Raw genomic sequence first — 10535 nt, 5'->3', positions numbered from 1 at the left:
ATCAGGTGAGGGTGTTACCCACTGTACTATATCCCCTTTCTCTTCATCTATGCAACTTTCGTTGTCCCGATGATCTTACCTTCGCAACTTTTGCTCCGATAAAAATGGGAAATTTTGAAATGAAGCACCCCGCGGTTGGGGCCACTCATTATCTCTAGCAAAGCAAAGCAAGCCGAAAGCTCCATACCAGCTCCCCCCCTCCCATTCACCCTTCCCGTCAAGATCAAACATCCTCAATTACATCAACAACGTGGCATCATCTCAGGCATGGGCCTCCGCGGGTCCTACCAAGAACGGACGGCTCAGATCCACTGACAAACGCTCCATTCATCTCCCTCTCCACCCTCTCTCTCCGCGGTGTCTGTGTCCCTGCGTTCTCTTAAATGCCTTGCCCATATTCTCTCCTTCGTTCTCTCAGTTCTCACCCTGTCCTGACCTCTCTTCCCCTCTTTGCTCTGTTCCCCCTTCGCTCTCTCTCTCTCTCTCTCTCTCTGAAGCGCTGATTGGGAGTCAAAGGAGAACCGACAGACAAAGAGTGGAAGCACAGACTAGTTTTGACCAATGCGGGTGTCTGCTAATTCGAAGCGTAAGTGGAGCTGAGCTCCCGGGCTTCCATTTCATCGTTGTCTGCTTATTGGGCGATTATTTTCCCGACAATTTGCGAGAACATGCTCCTAACTTGCATTCTCCATGTCTGCAGCATTAAGGGGGTGAATGGAAGTGTCGTCTGTTCTGTTGATGGCTGAAGCTTAGGTAAAGGTACCATCTTGTCCCATGCTGATCAGTCTGAAGTGGGTGGTGCGCTCTGTTTCACATTGTCAAAAAGCCTTTTCTCCTCACCTTTTCGTGTCGAAGGATGAGTTGCGAGTAAAATCCTCTACTTTCTGTTCCCAATTTCCAGAAAATGGTCGCCTTTGCAAAAAAACGTGTTTTTTGGGTCTCGTTCTTGTCTTTCAGTTCTTCGTGGAAAGTTCTTTCTCCTCTCTCTCTCTCCCTCTCTCTAATTAAGGCTTGAGATAATTGAGAATAACACGCCGAATACCTGCGAAATTGGCAAAGCAATTTCTCAAATTCACTTTTGGAGGTTAGCCATTTTTGTTTTCCGCCTGTTATGTCGATTACCGAGTGTTCATGTTCCCCTGATGCCACTGGCCAGTGATCATCCATGGCGAAAAAGTGGTCCTGTAAAAGTTCTGAATGGGGCAGAGGCCACTGCAAGACCAAAAAAGTTGTCTTGAAATCCTTCTATTGGTAAATGAAACCAAAAAGCTCCTCCACTATTTTTTTTTTCTCCATGCAAATTGAAAATTTCACAACTTTACTAGCTTCCCATGATCTCATTATAAACGATACTTAGAGAAAAGAGTGACGCGTTAATCACATTATGACCCATTGGATGAAAGTTCTCTAGTTTAACTTAGTTTTACTTCACCTATTTAAAAAAAAAAAAACTTACTCCTCCTTCCAAGATGAACATACCCTTTTGGCATGTGGACTGTTTAGATCATTCAAGAAGATAAAGTGAAGACCCCTTTGAGGGATCCTCAAAATCTTTACAGTTTGATCCTTCTGGTGTTTAAAAAATCCCTTTTTTAAACAAGGTTTTACTCGGTTTGAAGTTGTTTACACACTGGGAAAGACAATGACCTGTGAAGTTCTGCAGAAAGCCGGGCATTTTTCTTATTTTTCTTGATTTTATCTGGTGAAAAGAGAGATGGGGAATTGAAAACTGGGGGTTTCTATGTCTTTTCAATGTTTTTCGTCAAGTTATTAAATACCCAGATGGGAAAAGAAGATAGAAAACAAGGTTCTTCAATGTAATGATACATACGATACGCCTAGCCTATATTATCGCTTTTTTATTTAATGGAATCATGATAATAGATTCAACTCATATCCAGGGCTCGGAGACCTTTTGCAATCAATTCTGCTTTCCTTCCTAGACGAATCTGTCACCCTGTCCTGGAGGAGGAAGAAGAAGAAGAAGAAGACAAGAACAGAGGCCGCAGGAATAATGATCATGATGAGGAGAAGACTCATTTGCTGCACACGAGACAGAAAAATTAGCTTCGACTTCGATGAGCAAGACAGTAAGATATTTCTCCTTTTTGTTTCCCACCACTCCATTTTTAATTATTATTATTATCATATTTTGGCAGAATTGCTCAAGCGGTTTTGTCTTTATTTGATTTGGTTAAACGATTGTTGAATTAGATGCTTATGTATGTTATATATTTACATCATCTTCCGTGATTGATGCGTATCAGTCACTGCTTGGTCCGTCCTGTTACAATACCTAACACATGGGACATTGGACAAGCTAGTCGAATTTAAAACACATTATTATTCAACCAATAAAAAAAATAGATGAATAAGAAACACAGTGAGATCTTGAATTAGAGAGAAAGATGTTAGTTTTTTTTTTTCCTATTTCTTTTATTGTTCAGGCTGCTCATTTAGTCAAACAGCTGCTGCTACCCTGCCAATTTTCCTCATTTTTTACTATTTTTCTTTTAAATTATTTTCCTGCTTTCACTGATCATAGTCATGCAAGACTTGTTTCTGACACTGAAAGGTTAGTGTGTAGTCTGCATTTTCTTTCTTTCACTATGGAGGGAGTCTATATTTAATCAAGTCCCAACGACACTTCTTAGTGGGACCTAATGCCCATAAATTGTAAATGTAGAGAGTGGAGACCTGCAATGCGTTCGTGGAGGATCCATTCACTCCAGGGCAGAAAATTAAATGTGCTCTTAGCAGATGAGAGTAATGCCCGTGTCCTTGATGACAATTGACAAGACAGGACCAGTTCTTCGTTTCCTAGTCAAAAAAGCCTTTAGAAGTCGGGTCTCAAGGTTTCTGTTCCTTCTATAACTTGAAAAACTACCTGTCATTAGTGGGTTTAAAAACAACAGCTTAGGTTGTTCCGGCCTAATTGCAGTAAAAAACTTTTGATTACTTGCTAATAAACTTGTTAGTACACCAACTGCCAAGTTCTGCTTCAGTCTGACCTCAATATCCTATTTTTTCCCCTCCTCCCTTTTTTTTTTTTCCATTTAGGTTTTTAGTCATTTTGCAGGGAAAAAAAAAAGAAAAGAAGAAAAAAATCCGATTAGTGTAAAGGAAACAGTATGTTCCATATTTCAAAGTCATGAATTACTGTAGGCAATACATGAACTTGACTCGGGCATACCCAGATCTGATTTGAATACGAGACATTAGCTTTTTACTTTGCTCCTAAATGCGTAGCAAATTTCAAAACCTGCATATATATATAAATATAGATAATATTTTTTTCGCCCCGTAAGTCTTTCCATGTCCTAAATCGCAGTATTTGTGCATAGGAAGATCTGCACATGCATCATACATTTTTTTTTTCTTGTGGTGAGATTCCAAATTGGCGAAAAAGTCTCGTGTTTTGAGGTGAATAATTGCTGAAAGGAAATGGAACTATGGACTAACTGACCTTCGGATGGATGTGTTTGGGTGAATTTTGCTTATTTGATACTGCGACAATAAAAGTACGAAGGACCCATCAGTCCTATCGGCTAAGTATGTGTGTCTCAAGCACATGGTGCTATATGCTTTCAACCTTCTGGGCTGGCATTTTCACTTTCTATGACATGGAAGGAACACTAGGAAACTGTTGCAGAATCTTGGGATTTTCTGTTCTGAACAAAGATGGATCATGCTTAAAAGGTGATGGAAGAAGGTCCCCGCCATTACTAGGACCCTGGAAAATCGCATGATTATGTTGATTGAAACCCGTGGACCCTATTAGTAACGGTACCACTTACATTCATTTCCGCCACTCGTATTGCACTGGAGCTGACAACAAATTAACTTCGTGGGAACTCTGTATGTCATTTTCTGCAGGACCTTGTTCCTGAAAAGCAGTAGTCCAATATTTTTCTTTTTTGGTACTGCCTTCCTCGAGTATTTTCATAAATAATTTTTTTATTAGAATTTTTTGTCCGCGAAAAAATTCTCTTTATCTCTCAGCATTTAAAAGCAAGTTTATATGTCTGGTTATCGGGTATAAATGAACAGTTAATGTTGATTCTGTTGGATATTTCAATGAGAAAGCATTGTCGGTGCAACTTCTGGGAAATTTCCCTCCCAGTGGTCCAAAAAATGGCCTTTGGAGCTTCTGTTATCGTTTATGCTCCTTGCAATTTGCACGTATTTGATGACTTTCTTAGCTAATCATTGATATCTAGCTTGTCATATGCGTAACATATCCGATTCTTTCTCCATATCTTTCGGAGAAATCAGCGTTAAGACGTAAACAGAAATGGAAGGAAACTTAGAGCTGACTATGTTTGCTAAAATTGTTCAAAAAGTGGATGCGCATATCTTTACATTCTTGCTGTAATATGATTTGCGTCGGTATAATAATTTTTACCTAACTTGTTTGATAATTCACCATATGAATTCTAAGATCCATTATGATTTTGCTCTGAGAGTTCTGATGGAATAAAGATCGAATTGACTGACAGGAGTAATGACATACAATGGCCTTGAGACTTGCATCCTTAACAACCAGTCCTATGAAAACGAGAGCAGGGCGAGCAGGGCAAGCTGGGAGGACGGGTTCCCCACTGATTTATTGGACGAGGATGACTCGAGCTGTTCTTCCAGCAAAGATGCCTTTGGTTCATTCTCATCGAAGTGGCTGAGCCTTAAGAGGGACAATCATGACCGGGAGGATGACTGGGACCTCGCAGGAAGCTCCCAGCATTTCTATGTCAAGGAGAAGCCAGCCCACTTGATTAAATCTTCTGATGTCGAGACGATGAAGGAGAAGTTTGCGAAGCTGTTGCTGGGCGATGATATCACGGGAGGAAAGAATGGGCTAAGCACTGCACTCGCCCTGTCGAATGCTATCTCGAATCTAGCAGGTATGTCATAAGATTGCTCTCTGTAGGATCCTTCAGAATGTTACAAGACTTCAGCATTAACATATATGTTTGATCCTTGGGCTTCTACTTGATCAGGGTCCGGGATGGGATCGAGCCCAAACTCATGTCCAAGCCCGTCCATCCGGAATAAAAATGTTAAACACGAAATCATCATTAATTAATACTTAAAGTAGAATTAATGAAAGTTAGAGACGAAGAATTGCACGATTTTACTTATTTATTTGTTTGTTATTATTATATTGTATATATATTATTTGTTTTGAGCCAGACAACATTTTACTGCTTCTGGCCAACTTTTATTTCTTGACTAGGCCAACCCCAAGAAACCTTTTATCGTTGAAGCCCGCCCAAGTTCAGTCCAAGCCTCTTGGGCTGGGCAGAGGCTCTTAATCCATTTCCAGCTTTTAGTTAGGTGCAGAAGATCATCCAGCCTAGCAAAGGCACTTGAATAATCTTATTCCCAAGATTGAGCTGAATATTTTGTTGATCATATATCATGTCTCATGGATTTTTGGGTCATAGAGTATATACTCGAACGTGTACCTGGCTGCCTGCATTACTCTATCTAACCGTTCTAATTCAAAATTGCATGTATTACTGTAGAGTTTCTTGAGGTGCAAGAATGTCTAGTAATGTTATATATTTTATATTAATGTTCATGTGATTTATATGCAAAACAAACCTGCAGCATCAATTTTTGGGGAATTGTGGAAGCTTGAACCTCTGTCTGAAGAGAGGAAGAGCAAATGGAGGAGAGAGATGGACTGGCTCCTGTCTCCGACGAACTATATGATCGAGCTTGTCCCTGCCAAGCAGAGTGGTGCAAATGGCTGCACTTTGGAGGTAATCTTTTTTCTTTTCGTGTTTTTCCTGAGATGGTTAATATTATCTGATCCTTGCTGATGCGGGATTAACTTTGTTGTTTTTCCCCTTAATCTTGGAGCAGATCATGACTCCAAAAGCCCGTGCAGACATCCACTTGAACCTTCCTGCACTGCAGAAGTTGGACTCTATGCTTATTGTAGGTGGATTGTGACCTCTTCAATTACTGAGTTTCCGAATCCATATGCTCTTCTTTACTTCTGGACTAATCATCCTTTGACGATTAATTTTTCACAGGAGGCTCTGGACTCGATGGTAAACAACGAGTTCTGGTACGCTGAGGGGGGAAGCCGAGCAGAAGGAAGGAGCAAGGCCGAAAGGCCAAGTAAGCGGTGGTGGCTTCCATCTCCTCAGGTCCCACGTTTGGGCCTTTCTGAAAGTGGAAGGAAGAAACTGATGCATCAGGGGAGGATCATCCACCAAGTGCTGAAGGCAGCAAAGTCCATTAACGAGAATGTTCTGCTCGAGATGCCTGTTCCAACCATCATTAGGGATGCGCTGCCTAAGGTAAGTCCGACTATCTGTGAGCAACTATTTTTGGTTTTAGAAAACACTGTATCTTTATGATTTTCTTTTCTTGAATAACGCAAAAAAAGTTGACAAATTTATGCTTCCAACTATGAATTTTACAACATAGCACGAAATTTTTTTGTCGAGTTCTAATGTATGGATTGTGCTTTATACTGACAGTCGGGAAGGGCAAATTTGAGTGATGAGCTGTATAAGGTCTTGACTTCGGAACCAAGCTCACCCGAAGAAATGCTGAAGTCTCTGAACTTAAAGTCAGAGCACAATGCCCTTGATTGCATCAATCGGTTGGAGGCTGCGGTGTTTGCTTGGAAAGAGAAGATCATGGGACAAGTGAGTGGCAAGTCCCCGATCAGGACGTCATGGTCGTTCATTAAGGATCCCATGTCTGAGCTTGATAAGACTGAGTCACTCTTAGACCGAGCAGAGATCCTCATTCAGCATATCAAGTACAAGTACCCAAACCTTCCTCAGACATTTCTTGATGCCACGAAGATCCAATATGGAAAGGTAAATTCAAGACCGTAGAAACCTAGAACTTTCGTTACACAATATAGGTACATCTTCTGGAAAATCGGGAATCGATCTCTACAAATCAGGCTAAGACTGATTCAATTTTATGCAATCAATGACTGCAGGATGTCGGGCATGCAATTCTAGAGGCATATTCCCGAGTTATTGGGACTGTAGCATTCAGCATACTCTCTAGGATACGAGACATACTGCAAGAGGATGCTTTGAGCAATCCAAACTCGCCGGCAGTATCATGCTGCTTTCCCGGGATAAGGTGCAGCGATTTCTTGGAGAGCCCTGGGATCAGTCACCGGGTTAGGCACTCTCTGATGGATCAAATGAATAAAGCAGACAGACGGTTCAGTGACCCCTTCACGAACAGCACATCCGACTCGGAGACTTCATCTAGTGAGCCAAAGACGAGCTCTGTGGCAACGACACCGAGTCGTAGTCGGGTCTGGTGTATCGGGAAAGACGCTCGTGTTAGTGGTTCCCCCAGGAGTCCTCCTTGATGGGCTACTACGAGGAGTTTTATTGTATATGACTTTTGTTTATGCATGATCAGATATGGAAGTAATTTTGACTGTGCCTTACATCAGATGGTACTCTAGATCATCACGTGTGATCCTTAAACGAGCGAGGAAGAATTTGTACGCAACAGCTCGAACTGGATTCCTTGTGCTGTCATATTATCGAATAGAGGAAGAGCTATTGACGTGGACGCTGCATCTCCATCATCCTCCGTTCGATATCGTATGATTTAATTCCCATCCGAGGTACCAAAATTTCAACCACATGATTCAAATGATTTCAACCACAATTATCTATGGGAATTACGGGTCGCTCGTCGTGTAACGAACTATGATAGCTATTGCATCCTTGCGCCTGAAGGATTATTACTTTAAAAAATTCGTTTTCATTTTCATGTAAAACGTAAAATTTGCGAATTTTCAAAGGCCCAGGCCCAGCCCATTAGACGAAAGAACTCCTCGTCTGGATCTCATCTTCTCCTTCTTCCTTCGCCTCAGCACATTGCTTCGAGCCATCAACCGTGCTTCCCCGCGCGTGTGAGCAGTATCTGATACATCATGGGTCTACCTCGGTTTGCGCGGCCTAAGGAAGGGGCCGCCGGTGTGCGGAGCCCCAACCTCTTCGTGGCCAATTGCGGCCCGGCTGTCGGGGTTTCGCAAGACGCGGTTGAGGCCGTCTTCGGCCGCTTCGGAGAAGTTAAGGGAGTGTACGCCGCCGACGAGAGCGGCGCCCGCGTCATCGTTTGCTACGGCGAGGTGAGCTCTGCTGAGGCGGCGATGGAAGCTCTCAATGGCCGTCCCTGTGCCGAGCTCAATGGCCGATCTCTGCACATCCGCTACTCTGTTCATCAACCAGCTTCTCAGGTGAGCGAGCATTTTCTCAGTTTTGTCAAGGAAAACTTGAAGATTAGGTCACAAAGCTTAATGCTTTGCCTTTGCAGGTCAAAGCCGACAATTCGGTCCCAGTTTCATTCGATGTTTCGGAGCTGAACATTCCCGGTCTTCACCTGGTGCATGACTTCGTCAGTGCCGAAGAAGAAAGGGTCGGTATCGTCCTCGTTATTTGCGAGATTTGATCTCCTCCATGTGCATCTGCTGTGTTTTGATTGATTTGCTTTCTCGAAAAGAATTGGACATTGCACTTAGTTTATATGCTACTTGTTGAACTCACCAGGAATTGCTTGCAGCAGTTGATGGCCGACCTTGGAATGGCCTCGCGAAGAGAAGGGTTCAGCACTATGGCTATGAGTTTTGCTACGATGTGAGTATGACTTTGATGTTTATACCTGTTCGGAGACTCCACATTAACTGGGGATAACATTACACATGCATGTGCATTTTTGTTATGTGAAGTATATAACCTTTGAAGATTAAAATAATTGTCTGAGGATTTCAATTTCAGTATGTTCATGCTGTCAAGTCCTTAGTAAATCGGGTTTGTCGAGCAATTGCAGTATGATTGCTGAATGTACATTATCCAATGTACCATATGACATTCAAGCGGTTGTGAATTTCAATTTCTTAAACCTTTCTTGACCTTCTTTATAGATAAAATCAGTATTGCGGAAGTGTTCTGTGAAAATTTACCTTTTTGTAGAATTCTCTAGTAGATCTTGCAAATCTATGCTAATATAATTTATTGATCCAGCGGTTCGAGAGGATTCTCGACACTTATTATCTTTTCTGTATATGCAGACAAGAAATGTTGATACAAGAAAGTGCTTGGGTGAACTTCCATCGTTTCTGTCTTATGTACTTGAAAGGATCTCTTCCTTTCCAGGCACCGATAGCTCCTCGAGCTTAGATGTAGACCAGCTGACGGTAATTAATTTCTATTACTCATGGCAATTAGTTCCGAGTAGGAGAACTCAAAAACTTTTTTTTTTTTTTTTTTGCTGAATGAACTCAGAAACTTTTTAATGCAGCAATTTTGTTCCATAACAAGGTTAGTCTTCCGAGGGTATCTAAACTAGGAAATCTATGATTCCGTCACAGGTGAATGAATACCCTATTGGGGTGGGATTATCACCACATATAGACACACATTCAGCATTTGAGGGGTTTATATTCAGTCTTTCATTAGCAGGACCCTGCATCATGGAGTTCAGGAGATATTCGGACGGTATATGGCTTGATAGAAACCTGCCAGGTGCTGAAGTAAAAGACGGCAGTCTTGATCATTCGAACTATGTTAGGAAAGCGATCTATCTTCCTCCTCGGTCCATGCTATTGCTATCAGGAGAGGCACGTTATGCCTGGCACCATTACATCCCTCACCATAAGGTACAGAATGTCATTTATATTCACTATAGGAAGTTCCATACCGGCAATCTTAAATGTTTATACATGAAGTTCAAGCTTTGTCACCTATTAAGCTGGGAGCAGACCATGGTCTTATTTACGTTGTTTGTGCGTGCTTCCAATCAGCTTAAGGTTTTCTTGTGAAAACATGGTCTTTGTTTTCTTGACTAGCTCTGGAATGTGATGAAGTGGAAGATTTGAATTTGAATATCGTTTTGCATTGTGAAAACTATCATAGTGGTCAAAAAGACGGTCTCAATTTGCAGATTGATTTTGTGGGGGAGAAGGTGATTAAAAGGAGCCCAAGAAGGGTGTCTTTCACATTTCGTAAGGTACATACTTCTAACTCAGGCAACAACCTGTATTCATCTCAAATTTGTTGGAAAATGTTGATAAGACAAAATAATTTCTTTTAGAAACAAACCGATCTAATCTTCGTGATGTTGCAGGTCAGGAATGGTCCTTGTCAATGTGAATTCCCGCAGTATTGTGACTCGCAAAGATGAGATGGTTGCTTTACAGATGGTAAATGTGAAGTCAAGAGCATTCATGGTGAAGGCGATGGTCTAGCGGGGGACGAAATGTTTTTCATTATTCATAATAGTCCCTTATCTTTGAAGAAACTAACCTGAGGATTTAGGCAGATGAGATATTGTCCAATGAGTTCGATTGGTAGTTTATAGTTATACGCTAATTCTCAATGACAAAGGTACCAAATCACCACACCCCAGATTATTGTAGGTCATCAGAGAGCATGAAATAAGATCGGCTTTGTTGATTACTGTTCTTATTTGTAGGATGGCAATTCTTTTGGTTGGAAAAAATTGTTTTTTTTTTTTAACTACTTCATGATAACAGT

General features: G+C 41.5%; 2 protein-coding genes across 4 annotated transcripts; both read left to right on the top strand.

Annotated features, from left to right (window-relative positions):
• Window positions 1-339: 339 nt before the first annotated feature.
• On the top strand, window positions 340-7503 carry LOC116206156 (rop guanine nucleotide exchange factor 14). Of its 3 annotated transcripts, none has more exons than XM_031538941.1 (9): window positions 340-586; window positions 701-753; window positions 1902-2090; window positions 4500-4901; window positions 5611-5765; window positions 5869-5943; window positions 6042-6311; window positions 6495-6842; window positions 6971-7503. In XM_031538941.1, exons 3-9 carry the CDS (start codon window positions 2015-2017, stop codon window positions 7355-7357), a joined length of 1713 nt encoding a protein of 570 aa, XP_031394801.1. In that variant the 5' UTR covers window positions 340-586; window positions 701-753; window positions 1902-2014; the 3' UTR covers window positions 7358-7503. The 3 variants fall into 3 exon arrangements, with proteins under 3 accessions (XP_031394801.1, XP_031394800.1, XP_031394802.1); XM_031538940.1 differs by having other exon boundaries at window positions 341-586; window positions 701-759; XM_031538942.1 differs by lacking the exons at window positions 340-586; window positions 701-753 and adding an exon at window positions 1230-1251.
• On the top strand, window positions 7482-10515 carry LOC116206160 (alkylated DNA repair protein ALKBH8 homolog). Its single transcript, XM_031538949.1, has 8 exons — window positions 7482-7621; window positions 7874-8239; window positions 8317-8418; window positions 8550-8636; window positions 9071-9196; window positions 9371-9658; window positions 9943-10008; window positions 10126-10515. The coding sequence occupies exons 2-8, from the start codon at window positions 7934-7936 to the stop codon at window positions 10180-10182; spliced, it is 1032 nt and encodes a 343-aa protein (XP_031394809.1). The 5' UTR covers window positions 7482-7621; window positions 7874-7933; the 3' UTR covers window positions 10183-10515.
• The last annotated feature ends 20 nt before the right edge of the window (window positions 10516-10535 follow it).

The sequence above is a fragment of the Punica granatum genome, chromosome 4 (genome assembly GCF_007655135.1).
Source record: "Punica granatum isolate Tunisia-2019 chromosome 4, ASM765513v2, whole genome shotgun sequence".
Classification (NCBI taxonomy): domain Eukaryota; kingdom Viridiplantae; phylum Streptophyta; class Magnoliopsida; order Myrtales; family Lythraceae; genus Punica; species Punica granatum.
The sequence above is the reverse complement of the archived record's forward strand: the minus strand, read 5'-3'. Positions and strand labels throughout refer to the sequence as shown.

What these genes read in the sequence shown, in the direction of transcription:
- LOC116206156 (XM_031538941.1), top strand. Translation starts at nt 2,015, where the DNA reads ATGATCATGATGAGGAGAAGACTCATTTGCTGCACACGAGACAGAAAA. An exon ending in AGTTGGACTCTATGCTTATT is followed by an intron (nt 5,944 to 6,041) that starts GTAGGTGGATTG and finishes AATTTTTCACAG; the next exon opens with GAGGCTCTGGACTCGATGGT. An exon ending in TTAGGGATGCGCTGCCTAAG is followed by an intron (nt 6,312 to 6,494) that starts GTAAGTCCGACT and finishes TTATACTGACAG; the next exon opens with TCGGGAAGGGCAAATTTGAG.
- LOC116206160 (XM_031538949.1), top strand. Translation starts at nt 7,934, where the DNA reads ATGGGTCTACCTCGGTTTGCGCGGCCTAAGGAAGGGGCCGCCGGTGTG. An exon ending in TCAGTGCCGAAGAAGAAAGG is followed by an intron (nt 8,419 to 8,549) that starts GTCGGTATCGTC and finishes TGAACTCACCAG; the next exon opens with GAATTGCTTGCAGCAGTTGA. An exon ending in TAGATGTAGACCAGCTGACG is followed by an intron (nt 9,197 to 9,370) that starts GTAATTAATTTC and finishes ATTCCGTCACAG; the next exon opens with GTGAATGAATACCCTATTGG.